This window comes from Carettochelys insculpta, chromosome 12 (genome assembly GCF_033958435.1).
Source record: "Carettochelys insculpta isolate YL-2023 chromosome 12, ASM3395843v1, whole genome shotgun sequence".
In the NCBI taxonomy this organism is placed as follows: domain Eukaryota; kingdom Metazoa; phylum Chordata; order Testudines; family Carettochelyidae; genus Carettochelys; species Carettochelys insculpta.
The window spans coordinates 3,896,243-3,914,079 of record NC_134148.1 but is presented as its reverse complement, the minus strand read 5'-3'; the positions used below and the strand labels follow the sequence as shown (position 1 = coordinate 3,914,079).

General features: G+C 50.8%; 1 protein-coding gene and 1 long non-coding RNA gene across 5 annotated transcripts in view; both read right to left on the bottom strand.

The window, feature by feature from the left end:
* Positions 1-1,848: 1,848 nt before the first annotated feature.
* Positions 1,849-10,033, bottom strand: LOC142019625 (uncharacterized). 2 transcript variants are annotated; one of them, XR_012647136.1, is made up of 3 exons: positions 5,690-10,033; positions 4,325-4,549; positions 1,849-2,384 (listed from the first exon to the last, which is right to left on the bottom strand). It is a non-coding gene; the product is annotated as an uncharacterized LOC142019625 (long non-coding RNA). The 2 variants fall into 2 exon arrangements; XR_012647135.1 differs by lacking the exon at positions 5,690-10,033 and having other exon boundaries at positions 4,325-5,186.
* Positions 10,034-15,256: 5,223 nt separating this feature from the next.
* SORD (sorbitol dehydrogenase) overlaps positions 15,257-17,837 on the bottom strand; it is a 33,294-nt gene continuing 30,713 nt past the window's right edge. For all 3 annotated transcript variants that reach the window (XM_075006412.1, XM_075006414.1, XM_075006413.1), the window contains one exon: positions 15,257-17,075. In XM_075006412.1, coding sequence (XP_074862513.1) covers positions 16,910-17,075 — 166 coding nt within the window. In that variant the 3' untranslated portion in view covers positions 15,257-16,909. The remainder of the gene's footprint in view (positions 17,076-17,837) is intronic.

Genomic DNA, 17,837 nt, shown 5'->3' with positions numbered 1-17,837 from the left:
TTCCAGGCCCAATCCAAAGCCACATCAGCCCCTTCTCACCAGGCAGCCGCTGGCACTGCAGGTGTGGGTCAGTGAAAGGCGCCACCAGCCCAGCAGCAATGTCCCTTAGCCCTGAAAGCGCCATTTGCCCACTGATGGCACCGTGCCCCAGCCCTGCCTCAGGAGACCACGCTCAGTTCAGACCTAGGGTGGCTGGAGAGCCCTCAGGATGACAGACACGTTCCCTGGGGACAATCGCTCACAAGAAAGGTTGGCTGGGAGGGGGAGCTGACGTTTTGCCCCGAGATACGTCCTCCTTCCCGCCATTTCCTCGTCTCATTTCCTTCCGAAAGCCCAGTCTCCCTTCGCAACCGGTCTGTGCAGGGGAAACCTGGGCGGGCTTTAAATATGGAAGCACCTGCCACAATGCGTCAGTTTCAGCCCTGGCAGAAGGAGACACCCCCCCCCCCCCAAGCAATACGGCGGGCGCGGGGGGTGATTGCTGGGCAAAGCGGCAACTCCTCATCCACTTTCCAAAGCGGTTGCCCCAAAGCAGGAGCAAATAGGCGTGTGCCCATCCGCTGGAGCACAGCGATCTGGAAGGAAGAGGCCTTTGGGGCAGCAGACACGCGGGCAGGAAGCCCTGCGTGTTCCAGACACGCCGCGCAGCTGTCCGCACCTGATGCCACTACATCATCAAACTGGGGCCCTTGACTGCCAGCAGCTTCAGCCCCCACCCCACACATTTAGGCACAGCTGGCTGATCACTGCCTGTCTCTAGGCGTGAGGCAGCAGCAACCCACTGGGGCTCACACAGACGCTCGCCTGCCGGATGCCTGCACTCCTAGTCATGCCGCCTGCACAGCTGGAAGGGGCACTCCTGAGGAAGAGGCCTGGCAAGCGGCTGGAGCAGAGAAGCTGGTCAAGGCGTGGCTCAGTGTCCTGCTTTCCAGTGGTCCCGCTGATTTTTCTTCCCTCCATGTGCAGAATACATTTTGTTACACGCACCGTGGGATGTACACCACCAACAGAACCGCAGGCTGCCAGCTGCAGGAGCCGGGGGTGCTCTGCCAATCAGCTGGGAGATGTTTAATTCTCTCCTGGGTGGCACAAGTGCTCAGCTGACAGGGAACCCCGCTGGCTTTCCCCATTGCCGCTTGCCCCTGCAAACAGTCCCGCACTCTCCCCTAGCCAAGGCACGTTACCTGGGCGTGTCCAGCCGGGAGGGGGTTAAGTGCTGCCCTGCAGAGGCTGCCCCACAGCGCCTCGGATCTCTGGGAGTCAGAACCGCTCCAGTGCGCCCGGCTCACACGGCCTGAGGCCGGGACAAACTGGCAGCCGCAGTAAGGTACCAACCCCCTCCCAGCCCGCCCCACGCACGTTTGCATGGTCACGCTGCTGTCCTCTGGGAAACCACCGGGCCAGCAGGAAAGAACAAGTCGGCTCTCGGTAGTGCCCAAAATTCGGGGAGACCTACACAGGGACGGCCCTGCTCGGGTGAGCAAGGCGTTACACCCCAGCATGGCGCACGCCTGTAACGCCCACGTCACAGCAGCATGCAGCTGCCGCAGTCCTTCAATCGCTTGTGTATGCCCACTCTGCACACCAGTGCGGGGCCTTGCGGGCTGGCCTCTGCCCTGCAGCAGCGGGCGATGGAAGTGACGTGGCATCGACACTGCCCATGTCCTCCCCTAACTCCCTCGACCTGAGCCTTTGGCGGAGGTGGAGTTAGCACAGTGATGCAGTGGGTGTGTTACCGCCATGAGATTTTTCGTGTAGACACCAACCCAGTGAGGTGGAATTAAACTGCCTCGGGTCAGGCTAAGGCTGTAGTGTTAGCCCAGAGCAAAGACACAAGTACGCACCAAAGCAATAACAAGTACATATTATTGACGGCCAGGTAAACACAACAGAGATATTATTTGCAAAGTCATTCACTTTTATCTTCACCTTCCACACCCATTCAGGCCAAGGAGTCAACTGGCAGGAACATTTACCAACCTAGCTGGTAAAAATAGGGCAGAGATCCTTTCACAAATACATCGCTGCCTCGATTCCCATCTTGGTTTATGCGTTTCCCATAATTAATCAAGAAACAGAAACATATCATATAGCTTGAGTACCCAATCAAGAGCTCAACTCTTGATGGTCAAGTAGTTAATGCAACTGCCTTATAACAATTTCGGAAGGTCCCTCTTTATCGAGCTGATGCGGCTCTGCAAAAAATGTCAGAACTTCAAGGGTTTTCAGCGGAGACGAGTGAGGGGAGATTGCAAAGAGGCTGTTCTCTGTGGTGGCAGAGGACAGAACAAAGAGCAATGGTCTCGAGTGGGAGGCGTTGGCTGGATATGAGGGCGGTGGGGCACTGGAATGCGTTGCTTATGCTACGTCGAGATTGAAGAGATCTGTCAACAAACAATACACAAACTGTACAATGCATCTGGCTATCCCCTGCTGGTGGCTCTGGTGGGAGAGGCTTTCCTGACGTTTGGCCCGTCTACACAGGGCCAAATGTCGGGGAAACCAGCCCCACTGCTGCCAACACATCCCTTCTTCCTCAAGGAACAAGGATGAGCTGGCTGTCTGCAGAGGCCTCCCAGAGCAGCAGATTTCTGTCGGGAGACCTCTGGGCCTGCAATCTGGACTCTCCATCCCCTACGGGGTTTTAAGTCCCAGCTGGGGTGATTTTGTTGGGGTTGGCCCTGCTCTGAGCAGGAGGTTGGACTCTGACCTCCTGAGGTCCCTTCCAGCCCTAGGACTCTATAATTTTTCACCAAGCAGAACTGCTGTTTTCCGGCCAGCCCTAATTATTTGCTGACCATTTCAAATTAATGCATTAATTTAAGGTGATAACAAGGTAACAGACTCACTGTTCTTGCTTACGTACTGAACGGTTTCTGGCTGTGTCTGTACGACCAATTACTTAGGTCCGACGTTGGTTTTGGGGGGGGGGAGGGTGTTGAATAGTGCACGCTCTTGAATGACGTAAACCCTGGTGTGGACAGCCCTGTGACGGCCGGAGGGCTTTGCCCACCAGCGTATCTACCACCCTTGATGGAGAGCGGAGTTATTAAACAGCCAGGAGAGCGCTCTGTCACCGGCTGCATGAGGTGTGCTACAGCTGTAGGTGCTGGGGTGTAGCCACTTCTGTGTGGCGCAACAGGGTGGAGGAGGTCATATCTGTTTCCGGGCTGGTGAGGGAGACCGGCTTTCAAACAGCCCAGAGCTCTCCTTCTGGGCTGGGCCGTGCCCAGCGTCACAGCTGGAGACAAAGGGGAACAGGGCTGCATCGCCTATGGGTGCCCACACATTTCGAGGGCCCATTCCAGGAGAAGTGCTCCAGGGACAGCTCTCCACCAGCACGCCCCGTGCAAAAGAAAGGCTGTTACGTGCCAGTGGGACGTGCACCGGCCGGTGGCGGCTGCGGGCGCTCGGCTGGTCAGCCCCAGACCTCTCCTGGGCAGCTGACCGAGAAGGCTGCTGCCCAGTGATGGGGGAGAGGTTAGCAGGTTACAGGTTGTCGTGAGAGCCCTGTCGAGCAGCACTGTGAGCGCGCTCCCAGGCACGCCCGCGGCCGACCTCGGGCCAGTCCCTTCAAGGCCACGCTGCAGGGAGTGCAGTTGTTTCCGTGGCAACGCTCGGCGCCGCACTGACTCGAGGCCGTCCCTGCCGACAGGCCAAATGCGGAGCAGGGAGGGTACCGCAAAATCGGGGCACTGAATAGGCCACGGATCCGTGGCGCCCGAGGCTGCTGCGCCTGTGGCATTGCTGACCCAGGTGGCCAGTCCCACCCCAGCGCTGGGCTCTCCGTGGGCCACACCCAACCGGGCCAACCCCCAGGAGTGTGGGGTTGGGCCAACCCCCTGCTCCACCTCATCCCCTCCCTCATTCCATCCCTTCCCCAAGGCCCCGCCTCTGCTTCGCCCCCATCCCACGTCCCCCCATGCCCCCAGAAACACATCTGGGATTCAGGAAGTGGAGCTGGCTGAGGCCAGGTTACTTCAATACCTGCTGTCTCTGGTGAGTGCGGTGGGCCCGAGCCCGGCTGCCTTCCTGCCCCTTGCAGCTCCTGCCCCAGCAGCCCTTGTGCACCGCCCTCTCTCCGCACCCCGTGGAGCACCGGTAGTCCTAGAAACAGCCCTGCCTGAGCTATGGGGACCTTGGGGCTGGTGGTCTGTGACAGGAGGCTGGGGGGTTGCTTTGGAGCCCAGACCAGGTGGAGTATTAGATGCCGTTCGTTGGTTGGCCAAGCCGATGCAGGTACAGGTGTCTGGCTGGTGCTCCTGTACCTTCCTGGCCCAAGCACGCCCCAGGGGCTGATAATCTGTGAAGACACATGACTCACCAGCCTGTTTTCCTTGAGACGTCACTGGGCCAGGCAGGAGCTGGCAGAAGCTCCGGGCATTTGTGCTCACGTACAACTTTGTGGAAGTTCCCAAAGTCCACAGGTTAGTGGGACATGTGTCAGGTCTGCATGGAAGCTCTTCCTGGTGACATCATCTGTCCCAGAAGCTCCAGAGCAGCTCCTGGATCAGTTTCAGCGGAGGAGCCATTAAACCCTGTGTAAATGCTTAAAATAAGAGAATCATAGAGTGCTAGAACAGGAAGTTGACTTTGAGAGGTCATCAAGTCCAGTCACTGCCCTCCCGGCAGGACCAAGCACCCTCTACACCATCCCTGGCAGATCAACAGGAAAAAGCAGTCAAGTAGCACTTTAAAGGCTAACAAAATAATTAGTGGACTTAATAATTTAATAATAATTTAAAGACTAACAAAAGATTAGTGGCACTGCTATGGGCACCCGCATGGCCCCACAATATGCTAATATATTTATGGCTGACTTAGAACGACGATTCCTCAGCTCTCGTCCCCTATTACCCCTCCTCTACTTATGATACATCGATGACATCTTCTCATTTGGCCCTATGGTATAGAGACTCTAGAGGAATTCCACAGAGACTTTAACAATCTGCACCCCACCATCAACTTATGCCTCGATTACTCCATGCAAAAGATACGTTTCCTGGACACTACAGTACAAATCAAGGATGGCCTGAATGGTACCACACTCTACTGGAAACCCACTGATCGCTACACTTACCTACACCCTTCTAGCTTCCATCCTGCACACACAACAAGATCCATCGTTTACGGCCAAGCCCTGAGATACAATCGTATCTGCTCTGACCCTACTGACAGAGACCAAAAACTGCAACCTCTCAACTATTGTTTTATTATTTTTTAGTCTTTAAAGTGCTACATGGCTGCTTTTTTGTTTTGATAGAATACAGACTAACATGGCTCCCTCTCTGTCACTATCCCCAATAGATGTCTATCTAAGTTGCTCTTAAATACCTCCAGCGATGGAGATTCCACAGCCTCCCCAGGCAATTTATTCCAGTGTTTAACCACCCTGACAGTTAGGAAGCTTTTCCTCATGTCCAACCTAACCCTCCCTTGCTGCAGTTTAAGCCCATTGGTCCTTGTCCTGTCCTCAGAGGCCAAGGAGAACAATTTTTCTCCCTCCTCCTTATAACTCTCTTTTAGGTCTTTGTAAACCTCCATCATGTCCCCTCTCAGTCTTCTCTTTTCCAAACTAAACAGCCCAGTTCTTTGAGTTTTCCCTGGTAGCTCCTGTTCTCTAAACCTTTAATCTTTCTCGTTATAGCAAACCCCCGCCTGCCATCTTCACACTGGGGGCTTCACTGACCTTTGTACTTGTTCCCAGCCTGGTGAGGTTGACACACGTATCACGGGCCAGCAGAGGCCAGCTCAGTCCTCAAATTCAACACCAGCCCGGTGCCTTTGTACCCAACGTAGCGAGCACAGTCAAGGCGGCACTGGCTGGGAACGTGCTGCACAGGTTTGCACTCCTGCTCTTGGTAAGCTCAGCCCCCACGTTGGCTCTTGGTGCTTCCTGGGTGATTCTTAGAGCCTGAGGCTCTGCAGCAGCTGTTGGCTAAATAGGGAAGGAGGGAGCAGAGCTCGGGAAAAGAGGGGGACAGGACGGCGCTGTCAGAGATAAGGAGAAAGTTTTGGGGAAAGCAGCAGGTGAAAGGGAAAGGAAAGACCAGGTGGGGAACTGGAAAGGGGGAGTCACAAGGGACAGCCAAGTCCCCCCCGCCTTTCCCTACTGCACCCTGAGAAGACACACAGCTGAAGCTGAAAGCCAACCTGTAAGCTGTCTAGGGTCACGTCCTTTCTCTCGCCACCCTGTTGAGGCAGAGCCCAGCTGGGGCCATGCCAAATCCCCCCCGAGAGGTCGGTGTTCCATCTGAAGCCCTGACACAGTGAAGTGAGGGGCGACTCCAGGAGACCCACAGACGTGATGCTGAGGCCCAAGTCCCTGAGCTCCTCTGCCTCAGGAACTCACTTGGGAGGGGGCTTCGAGGAGAGCTCCACTCACGTTGGCCTATGGCCCTCAGCTTGTGACCCAGCGTCTCCAACCTGCCCAAAGAAGAGCCCCTCCCGAGGCTCAGAAATAGGTCACCAGGCGCAGAGGGGAGTTAGTCAGGGTCTAACTACAAAGGGCTCTTAGGCTGGAATCACTGCGATCCGTCTGGTGCGAAAGAACTCCTTGTCTGTCAACGTCTACCCTGCACAATCCTCTTGCCCGGCCAAGGAGAGGGGAGTGCCCCGGCCCAGGAAGGGACCTGCCTCTTGGAATATCAGGACAGTTGGAAGCCACGAGGAGGAATCTCCACAGAAGTCTGAACAGAGACAGCTACACCTGACCTGCCTGTGGCTGTGACTGCCGCTGGTACAGTCAGTGTGGGGTTGCATTGGTCCCAGCTTGGGAACTGCAGAAAGAGCAACTCAGGCACTGTGTAATGGTACAAGGCTTAGCTGCTGTAGTGCCTGCAGTCCTGGCTGCCAAGTGGGTACACTAGGCATGTGCCTGGCCCGCTACGGGTGTGGAGGGCTCCAGCCCCAAAGAGTCCCCAGAATTACAACATCATGGTGAGGACAGAGGCGCTGCGACAGCTCTGAAGGAGGCCAGTTCATGACGGTTTCTTGCAGCACTAGCAGGGAGGGTGCCAAGTGTTCCCCCCGCCCCTCTAGGATGAGCCCTGCAAAGGCAGCAACAGCAGGTCGCAAATTTGCAAAGGCAGAAGATCTGCTCCCGGGTCTTGGTTCGCTTCTAGGACTGGGTCTCTGGCACCGTACCTCTCACTGGCATTCCAGTGCAGCCACTTCCTTCTCCTTCTACCCTGCTGCTGACTTCCTTGAGCTGGACACATCCGCTCCATTTGCTGGCCTGTTGCCATTTCTTTGAATTTGTAGCTGGTAATGTTCTACATTTTTCCATCCATATGCAGAATAAATTTTGCGGGGCACATTGCAGCATGCACGGATCTGCACCACCAGTAGAAACACAGGCTGCTGGCTGTGCGCACTCTGCTGATCGGCACCTGCTTCTCTCGTGCAAGGCCACCCAGGCACATGGCTTACAGGGAACACTGGCAGCTGGGGAATTTCCCCTTTTTTCTCTTCTCTGATTAACTGGCAGAGACTCTTATCTAGTAACTCATCACACCCTTAGGTGGAATCTCAGCTCCAGCTGTTGTGGCTTATGGTGCAGGCACATTCCTGTGTAGCAACACAGCAGAGCTCCAGGCTTAAGCACAAGTGTTTCCTTCTTACGCAATTGCCTGTCCTTTGCCCTTCCGTGTGTTATTTGTTCCAAGGAAAGGCAGTGTCCCCAGAACTACCAACCAGAGTTTCACCAAACCTAACAAGCAATTGCCCCGACTGAGCCAACCTTCCCTTTCTTCTCCAAGCAATCGGCTGCTCAGATGTTGGGGCAATTTTCTCAGGGGGCTGTTTCACTCGTATTCAATGTAACAAAACTTATTTTGTTATGGGCACAGAATGGGAAACATCTATCAGGGATGACCCAGGTCTGTAGTGTCCCACATGCTAACCACTAGCCACTTGAGGCTTTATGGCCAGCTGAGTGTAACTAGCTGGCTTGAACAATAAATACATTTTCAGGAGAATGTGGTTATTTGCTACAGCAGGCTTCAGAACTGGTTGGTTACCACAGATGTAGAGGGTGCCTGGTCCTGCCATGAGGGCAGGGCACTGGACTTGATGACCTCTTGAGGTCCCTTCCAGTTCTAGCACTCTGAAATTTTCCTCACGTTTAAGGCCAGGGGTCACCATCCTGGTTCCGTGCCAGCAGACAAGATTACTCAAGCAGTCACAGAAAGGTTTACACTTCAGGCAAAGGGAATTTTTCAGAGTAATCCATTGGAAGGTGGCCAAGTCCAGTTTCTTGGCAGCTAGATAATGACAAACCCAATACATCGTAACACAGGGGTTAAACCAGTTACTCACCTGTCCAGGAATTGTTGCTTTTTGAGATGTGTCAAGCACAGTAGGGGCATGTGCACCAAGGCACCTGAGTCAGAGCATCCATGGGTGGAGTATGCGGCCCTGCTCTCTTTACACTTGGAGACAAAGTCGCAGAGAGGTGTGGCTCCCAGCTCCCTGTTCGTGATTAAACTTCATGGTTCTGGGGAGTTTTGTCCCAGAAGGATTAGTAAGGTGGAGGAGGGGGGCTTCAAGACGGGACGCACCTTGTGAACCCCTAGGCTACAGCGTACAACTGAACATGAAGAGAAGGGAGGAAATTTAAAAACGCCAAAGACCAAAATAAACTAATACTACACTGTAAGCCTGACGCCACACAGCTGTTGAGTACAACACAAAATTTTCACAACTACTCCCGTGTTTTAAAAACTAACCCTCTTAAAACCCAACCTACTTTACATTGTTCTAAGGGAAATGGTAGAGAAATGCCTTTTCTGGAAGGCCGTTGGGTTAATTTGAGTTCATCAGCGGCTTCTTTTGCATCAAGCAGGACTAAAATGCCGCTTGGTTTTTAAATGACGGATTTGGCCACGACTGGGCAAAGTAGCCATATCTGGAAGAGTGTTAAAAGCTACGCTTTAAATAACATTACCTTTTGAATGTGGACGTTTTCACTGTCCAAATTGTGTATGCCTGCTGCAATCTTCAAATTCTGACTACAAGAGAGGCACGTGAGCCAATTTTCATTGGCACATGAGGTGGGTGCTCGGACCCACCCTTCTCCCCCAGGCATGCGAGAGCTATGCTGCCGAACGATAACACTCTGATTCAATTCAAATTTACAAAACCAAATTGTTTCCCAGTGCTGTGTAGACACTGACATTAGACAAGAAAGTTTAGCCTCTGGTTTGACCTGCCTCCTTTTTGTTTAATGGAGCAGCGAACTAGGCAGTTTAAATGTATACCATTGCCTGAGGAGCTGTTGCCTACCAGGAAGCTGGTTGTTTAGCTGCTGGGGCCGGAGTCAGCAACCTTTCTGAGGCAAAGTGCTGAAATTTGACCTATGTGGATGGTCTCTCCAGAACTGGACACAGGACTCCAGCTGAAGCCTCACTAGCAATAAATAGAGCAGGACAAGTTTCTCCGGTGTCATATGTACAACACTCCACCCCAGAGGATGAGCCTTTTTCATAGCTGCAGCTCCTTGTTGACTCACACCCAGTTTGCAATTCACTGCAATCCCCAGTTTCTCTTCAGCAGCTGCTCTTCCCCCTTTCATAACTGTGCACTTGAGTTTTCTTCCCTAAGTGAAGCACTCCACTCTTGTCCTTGCTGATTTCAGACCATCTTCCAGTGTGCCCAGATTGGCTGGAGCTCTAACCCTGTCCTCCAGTGTAACTGCAACCCCTTCCCACACAGTGTCATCTGCAAATGTTCTAAGCATCCAACTCACTCAGGAAAACAGTGACTAGTAGCATACCCCGGGCTGATCCATGCAGCAAGCCCCAGTTGGACAGAGAACTGCTGAATGCTTCAGCCACCTGTGCACCCCCCAGCTAGTAATTATCTACACCACATTTCCCTACCTTTCTTTTGAGAATGCTATGCCAAAAGCCTTACTAAATACCAAGATATCTCCAGCCTACTGGTCCCCCCATAGCCAAGCAACTGGAGGTGAAAGCAAAGGGGTGCACCTTGGTGCACCATTCTGGCAAGAATTGGCTGGGGCAGTGCTGATAAAAAGCCAGGTGGGAGCATGGCTTACGAGGCCCTGTCCCAGACGGGCACTTGGGGCTGCAGGCTGGTGCTGGCAACCGGGCACAGCCAGACAGACAGGCAGGTTAAAGGGGCTGATGGGGGATGCACTGCAGGGGAGCCCTGTGCCAGGCAGCGTAGGGGCTAGCCCTGGTGTGGGCTTTTGTCAGCAGCCCCTGGGAGGAAGCCAGGGCATCTCACACCACAGCTGGTTGCTTTGCAGCAGTGCCCCCACAGCTCCTGTGTGGCCAGGTAAGGTAACCCCACCCCCACACCCCACGCTGAGTCTCCCCACACATTCACGTGTGGTCTGATGTGACACAGCAGTACTGTCCTGTCGCAACTGGCCCTCCCACTGGTGGGAGGGGAGGATAGAACAGTGCTGGCAAGAAACTTAAGTTACTTTCACCCCCGAGTGACCCTGTCTGAAAAGGAAATGGGGTGGGTGTAGCTTAGTTGCTCCTTATAAGCCCGTTATGCTCTAGGTTCTCACAAGCCAATTGCGTACCCTTATTCTGCACAAAGGCTGCACAGACCAGAGTAGATTTACACGTTGTATACTGGCTCCCGGAGAACCTTGGGTCAATCAGCTTCCCACTTGCAGTGACTTGAGAATAGCTTGTCATGATGATTAGGAGTCTGATAAGGCTGATTGGTCAATGCCTTTAGCACAGAAGTTGCAGTTGAATGAGGCAGCATCTTAGTCCCTAGCAGAAAAAAATTACACACACACACACACACACACACACACACACGGTTGGTGAACAGACACTTGAGACACACGATGCAACCAGCAGGGCCAGCAGAACTCCCAGACCTTGCAGCTAGTCCTCCCCTCCCGCCTAAGACTTTGGGAGGGAGGTGGTCTGGGGCGCAGGCTCTGGGGTGGGGTTTGGATGCTTGGTGCAGGCTCTGGGCTGGCTCAAGGGTAGGGGTGCAGACTCTGGGAGGGGGTGTGGCACTTACCCACAGCATCCCCTATGGCAGCAGTTCCTAGGTGAGGGGGTCTCTGTGCACTGCTGCCTGCAGGCATCACCCCTACAGCTTTCCATTGGCTGCAGGCAGAGCCACCGCTGGAGGCGAAGAGGAGATAGTTGCCCCCAGGTCCGGAGCTCAGATCTCTGCCCTTGGCCTTTCCACTCTCAGCCCCACCCCTTCCAGGCATGGAGCCAGGCCCCCCTTCCCACCTTGCTCCAGGGGCCATGGCGCGGATCAGCATTGATGACTACAAGAGTGCTCAGGGTGGAGCCAGCATGCAGAGAGACACACACCCTGTCCAGGGCCACAAGGCTGCTGCATGGAGGAAGAAGGCAGGAACCCCACTAGCCTTGCTGTATTTATGAGTGGGGTGGGAGCCTCCGAGTCCTTTTAAACCACACAGGGGTAGAAGGTGGACTGCGGAGTGAAGGATTTGTGGGGACAGCAGGTGGGGCCAGGGAAGAGGCCCAGCTCTAAACTTTGCTTCTGGGCCAGGAATGTTTCTGGTGTCCATGGGCCCATATAACTCACCACCCTGGTAACCACGTGAGGTGACAATTAGCCAGCTAGCTGAGGAAAGGCTGGGGCATAAATCCAGCAACAAAAAGTTGTGCATTTTCTCATGGGATGGTGAGGTCACAAAATCTCCCTCTCATCTGGCTACTGTTGTTCAGTGTGGGCTTCAAAGGATACCACTAACCTGCTGTCATCTTGGCTCATCTCTAAACTGCAATACGGTAGAATTCAAATCTCCCTTTTGGCTGGGAAATGCTCACGTGTGGAACTGGCTCAAGAACAGATGCCTGGAACTATGCAGTAAAATTGTGAGAAACATGATGCCCTGGCATGACCGCTTCATACGGCTCCCTGTGACCAAGGCACCAGTCCCTCCCGTGTCCAATCAAAAGCAAAGTTCTTCTCTGGGAGTCCCTCGTTCCTCTCTTTTCAGAATAAAAGCTCAGCTTCAAGCCTGGGATTGTACTGCACTTGCTTGATGTGGTCGTGTTGATTTTCTTGACATGAGACAGGTGCTCAGGCAGGAGGAGCCATCAGGGCCATGGCTGCTCTGGTTCACCCAGACAAGACAGTCTTGGGTAGCATAAATCAGCAAGGAAGCCCTACTGCTGCAAGTCCATCCTGCAACCATATGGCTGGCAGGAGAGCACAGCCGCCCCTACCAAAGACAGTTAGCAATGGATCCATAGAAGCAGGGAGTAATGGGCCAGTTTCTTCTCCATCAGAGGATGCTAGATGGGGAATCTCCTCTTGATCGTCTGGACAAGAAAATTTACCACTCTTCAGCCCATGGAAATGAGAAACATTTGCACTGCAAACCGACTCCAATATGCTCTTCCACCTGATAAGCTCAGGGGAGAAAGTTTTAATGCTCACCATCATCTGCTGCTGGTCCACCCAGGTATAATTCTCCACTCTCTTGCAGGCATTAAAGCTTAGTTCCATTCCAACTTTGCAGGCCTCTTGTTGACAGCCCCTTCAGGTTGAGTAACTTAAAACCACTTTTAACTTTCTGCTACCTCTTCACCACTTTCCTGAAAAGAGGCCTGGGATCTCTCACTCATTTTTTAACCTGGTCTCTAGTTCTCTCTCTCTCTCTCTCTCTCTCTCGTAGTTGGAGTTTGGCTTTTTATTTCCTTTAACTTGATTCTGTTTTCCTCAAACATTAAATAAAGGTGTGAACTAGAGTCTATTTACCCCTAGAATCTCAATTACTTTTACAGGAAAAAAGTCATGCGGTTGTCCAGATTTGAATCCCTGGAGGCTACGGTGTATTAAAGAAGTGGAAATTCTAGCAGTTTACACACCTGATTGCTTTTTCAATAAAAGTCATTACTGAGTGCTTAAATGTTTGGCAAGCATTCAGCTCTTTGTATAAACAATCTGTACCTTCCCCTATGAGGAGGAGCAGGAAAGGTCTCTGCCACCTGAATTTATGAAATTGGTAATTGCTTCCTTCTGATCACTTTTTGAAAGTCAAGAACGTGGTGTGTAATGTATGCGAGTTGGTCATTGGTGCATAGAATACCTTTGATAAATAAGTACAGAAACCAGAACAATGAGCACAAAACTCCTCTGTTCCATCTGGATTGCCTGGGCCTGTTTCAGGTTCTTGACTTGGACTCTAGGAAAATCAAGTACTTGCTACTTTTCATGTGCTGTATTTACTTAATTCATTTCCACAATTGAAGACATTCCTAGGCTGCTGTTGTCTAAAACATGGCGCTACTCTGAAAAGTGATCTCATAACAGCAGCACAGTGGAATTCCATGTTCTTGTTTCAGTAAGGTGCAGAGCAAAGCTGTACAAACACAAATCACAGAACCATAGGACAGAAAGAAACCTCAGTAGGTCATCTAGTCCAGTCCCCGCACAGAGAGAGAACTATGTATTAACTAGACCATTCCCACCGTTGCTTTGCTCTGGAGTTTCTCCAATATGTCATCTTCTCAAAACTGGACACAATACTGCAGCTGAGGCCTTATCAATGTGGAGTAGAGTGGAAGAATTACTTCTTGGGTCTTGCTTATAACACTCCTGCTAATACATCCCAGAATGATGTTCACCTTTTTTTGTGTGGTAGTAGTACATTGAAATGACAATCTAGAAACAAGTACTGGGAAATGGATTTTGGGTCATAGTGGACCACAAGCTAAGTATGAATCAACTGTGTAACACTTTTGGAAAAACAAACAAACCACCAGCATCATTCTGGGACGCATTAGCGGGAGTGTAGTAATAAGACACGAGAAGTAATTCTGCCCTGCTCCGCTCAGCACTGATTAGGACTCAACTGAAGGGCTATGTCAAGTTCAGGGTGCCACATTTCTAGAAAAATGTGGACAAATTGGATAAAAGTTCAGAGAAGAGCAACAAACGCGATTAAAGTTCTAGCAAACAAAACCTCTGGGGGAAGATTGAAAGAGCTGGGGTTATTTAGTTTAGAGATGAGTAGACTGAGAAGGGACATGATAACATCTCTTAAATACATAACTTGTTACAAGGAGGAGTGAAATTATTCTCCTTAACTTCTGATGATAGGACAAGAAGCAGTGGGCTTCGACTACAGAAGGGGAGGTTTAGGGTGGACATTAGGAAAAACTTCCTGTCAGAGTGGTTAAGCACTGGAATAAATTGCCTAGGGAGATTGTGGAACCTCCATCATTGGAGATTTTTAAGAGCAGGTTAGACAAACACCTGTCAGGGATGGTCTATGGTGCTTGGTCCTGCTGTGAGTGCCAGGGACTGGACTTGTTGACCTCTCCAGGTCCTTTCCAATCCTAAGATTCTATGATTGACTCAGTTTCTGACTCATTCTAACCCGTAGATCCTTTCCTGCAATAGTGGGTTTTACCCACGAAAGCCGATGATCTAATACATTTGATAATCTGGCCACAAGACTACTTGTTATTTGTGAATCTACAGAGTAACATGGGTACTCTTTTGGGACTACTGCCTCCTAGACAGTCATTTGCCATTTTCATAGCATCCCACCATTTACTATCAGAAAGGATATTTAATACCGGTCGCATTTAATACCTGAAATGGGGGGCTGCACAACAAACGGAGAGGTAGCCAAACAGGAATTAAAGGACACAATGCCAAAAACAAAATCCTGCAAGCTCCATGGGATTTTTTTAAAGACACCATGAGGGAGGTTCAACTTAAATGCAAGCCCTAAATTAAAAAAAAAAAAAAAAAAGAGAACCGAAAGAGTGCCACCAAGGCTAAACAAAGGGAAAGCAGCAGTGAGAGGCAAAAAGGTTACCTTTTTTAAAAAAGGCAAGTTAAATCCCAGTGAAGAAAATATAAAGAAGTAAACAAAGTGTAAAAATGTAATTAGGAAGGCCAAAAAATTGAACAGCTAGTCAAGAAATCATAAAGTAACAGCTACAACATTCATAAGGTACGTCCGAAGCAGGAAGCCTTCGAACCAAAACAGGGGGGCTACTGGATGATCGAGATGCTAAAGGAGCACTCCAGGATAAGGCCATCATGGAAAAACTGGTGAATTCTTTGCATCAGTCTTCACAGCTGAGGATGTGAGGGAGGTTCACAAACCTGCGCCACTCTTTTTACGTGACAAATTTGAGGAACTGTCCCATACTGAGGTGTTGTTAGAGGTGGTTTTGGAACAAACTGATAAACTAAGCAAGTCACTGGGTCCAGATGGCATTCACCTCCCATCAGAGAATCACACAGTAGGCAGTGAAGCAGGGCCACTTCTGAATTTATTAGGAGAGCTCTTGGGCCACTAAGCAGATTTCTTTCTTACAAAATTAAAACAACTGAGAATACAAACTAGGAGATGGAAATAAGCAGGCTGCGTTATTTGCACTTCAGTGTGCTTCAGCACAAACCATTGCTCTATGCTGCTCAGCAAGCCAGCTCTAACAGAAGCAATCACAGTGGCACTGACCCATGCTGCTGAATCTCCAATCGCAAACTGAGCACCTGCCACTCAACATAACCATTTTCCCTGTGTTACTCAGAATTTAAGAACAATTTCTTATGAATTATTATTTCATCTAAGTGGCTAGACCCCTCTAGTGACTGGTCTCTGCCCCTCCCAGGGCAGATCAGCCAAGCCCCTGGCTTAAAGCTTTCCATTCTCTTTGTGCAGGGAAAGAATGCACACGACTGGGGCAGTGGAAGGTAAAGGATGGGTAACTATTGCAGATTTCACCTCTTTAGTACAGCCTCCCATGCTTTAAAAGAAAAACCAACAATCCCAGGATACACTTGTGAAACCATCCTTCCTTCCCCAACATTCACTTTTTATTGGGAGCAACGGAGGCTACCCAACTCACATTTGTCTCCTGTTCTGCGAAATCTGGACCAGTGATTCTCCACCAGTACAGATCTATTAGTCTGAGCAGCAGACGACGCTTTAAATGTAGCCTTATTGCACTACCGTGGAACCTAATCCTGATGGTGATAAGAATGTCTCAGACTGTTTGGCAGCCTCCACCATTCCTCCAACAGGTAGAGAATGATAGAGTAGACACAGCCCTAAGGCCTGACCTCAGACTGGCTTCTCTTCTAAGGGCTTTGTGGCTGCTGGAACCTGAATGGTGTGTGTCTCATTAAACTGTTTGCAAACATGGAAACACACTTTGCATTCACATCATGCACATCAAGGAACATCCCACAGATCTCAATCCCCAGACCTCATTCCATGTTTAGAAAGCCCTGAGAGATAGGCAGAGCATTCAAGTATTAGTGCAGTGGACTGTACACAGGTCTCACAGCTCTGGACAGACCCACCAACCCCTAGAATACATCTTGGACCAGGAGAATATCGTGCCAGTCTTGAAAAGAGGCTCACTATTCTTCACAATTTTCATTCCTGTTAAAAGCAGCCAAGCGTCAGAACCTCTTATTCAGTTCTTCAGCACGTACAAATGCAGGTGGTGACACAGGTGATTCTTGAAGGCAAGAGCTGGGGTGGAGCCCTCTGTCTGAGGCAACACAGTCAGACCTATAGTTTTCAGAATGTGCACAGAAGAGGTGAACACTGACGGGTCCTTTCGAAGAACAAGACTCTCCTCGGAGATCCTCAGTGAGTTGCCTGTGTACGGTAAGAAGACTAAGCCAAGATAGGCACAGATCTGAGGGGAGGATTTTGGCCCCAATTCGATTCTCAAATAATGGTTCCCTATTTAAGCAGCTATAAAGCTGTATATAGCCTTAGCACATAATCCCTTCTCCTTCAATGCACAGTCTGCAGATTTAAGTCTAATTTTCCCCCTGAAAAACCACGCATGACTTACAAACTTATCATTATAGTTCCCACCTCACTGAAGAGCCCACTCTTTGTCTGTAAGCCAGGCAGTTTAACGGGAGAGGGGTGAAGTGCCCCGCATCAGGGATTCTGGTCGTTAGGGTCACACTTCAGCATGACTTTCACCCCCAGACCCTTCTTAGTTGTCTCAAAGGCCTCCAGTGCTTTTTCCAAAGGGAAGCGATGTGTAACCAAAGGCTTGATGTTCACTCTCTTGGATGCAAGCATAGAAATCGCCATGGGCCACCTGGAAGGGAATACACACAGCGAGAGATAAAGGGAACCCTCTAGGTCTACAGAATTTGTATAACTGCACATGAACAGTCCAAGTGTGACTTGGTATCCTCTCATTATTACAATGTTCAGAAATAGAAAGTGACAGGATCTCTGAGAGGCGATTTCTTTGGAATCCAATCCCACATGTCACTCCCACAAAGTCACACAAAAGGCTTTAGGACTAAGCTGCAAAGAAGAGAGCAAAGTCTGCTCCTGATTAGCATGGATTGTATGAGACGGGGCAGGTCCAGGGCTCTGTCCCTGCTGCCCACTTTCCACTCTGGCAGGCAGAGCAGGCCAGGCTCAGAAGGTAACATACACACTGCACCTGTTCAGGAGCAGAGCAATGAGAACTCCAGGAACTCCATAAAGCATGGGGCCCACTGAAGCTCCTGTTGGAGGCTCACCTGAGCCCTTTGTTTACCACATATTTATGTCCCATAGTCTTTGTCTGTATGGAAGCCCCGAGCGTGCATTGGCCAAGGGTTTATGAAGTTTTGTGAACATAATGTAAGAACATAAAAATGGCCATTACTGGGTCAGACCAAAGGTCCACCTAGCCCAGCATCCCATCTGCCAACAGTGTCCAGTGACAGGTGCCCCAGAGGGGGTGGGCCAAAGACAATGATCAAGCAATTTGTCTCCTGTCATCCATCTCCAGCCTCTGACAGACAGAGGCCTGGGACACCGTTCCTATCCCCTGATTAACAATCTTTTATGGACCTAACTTCCA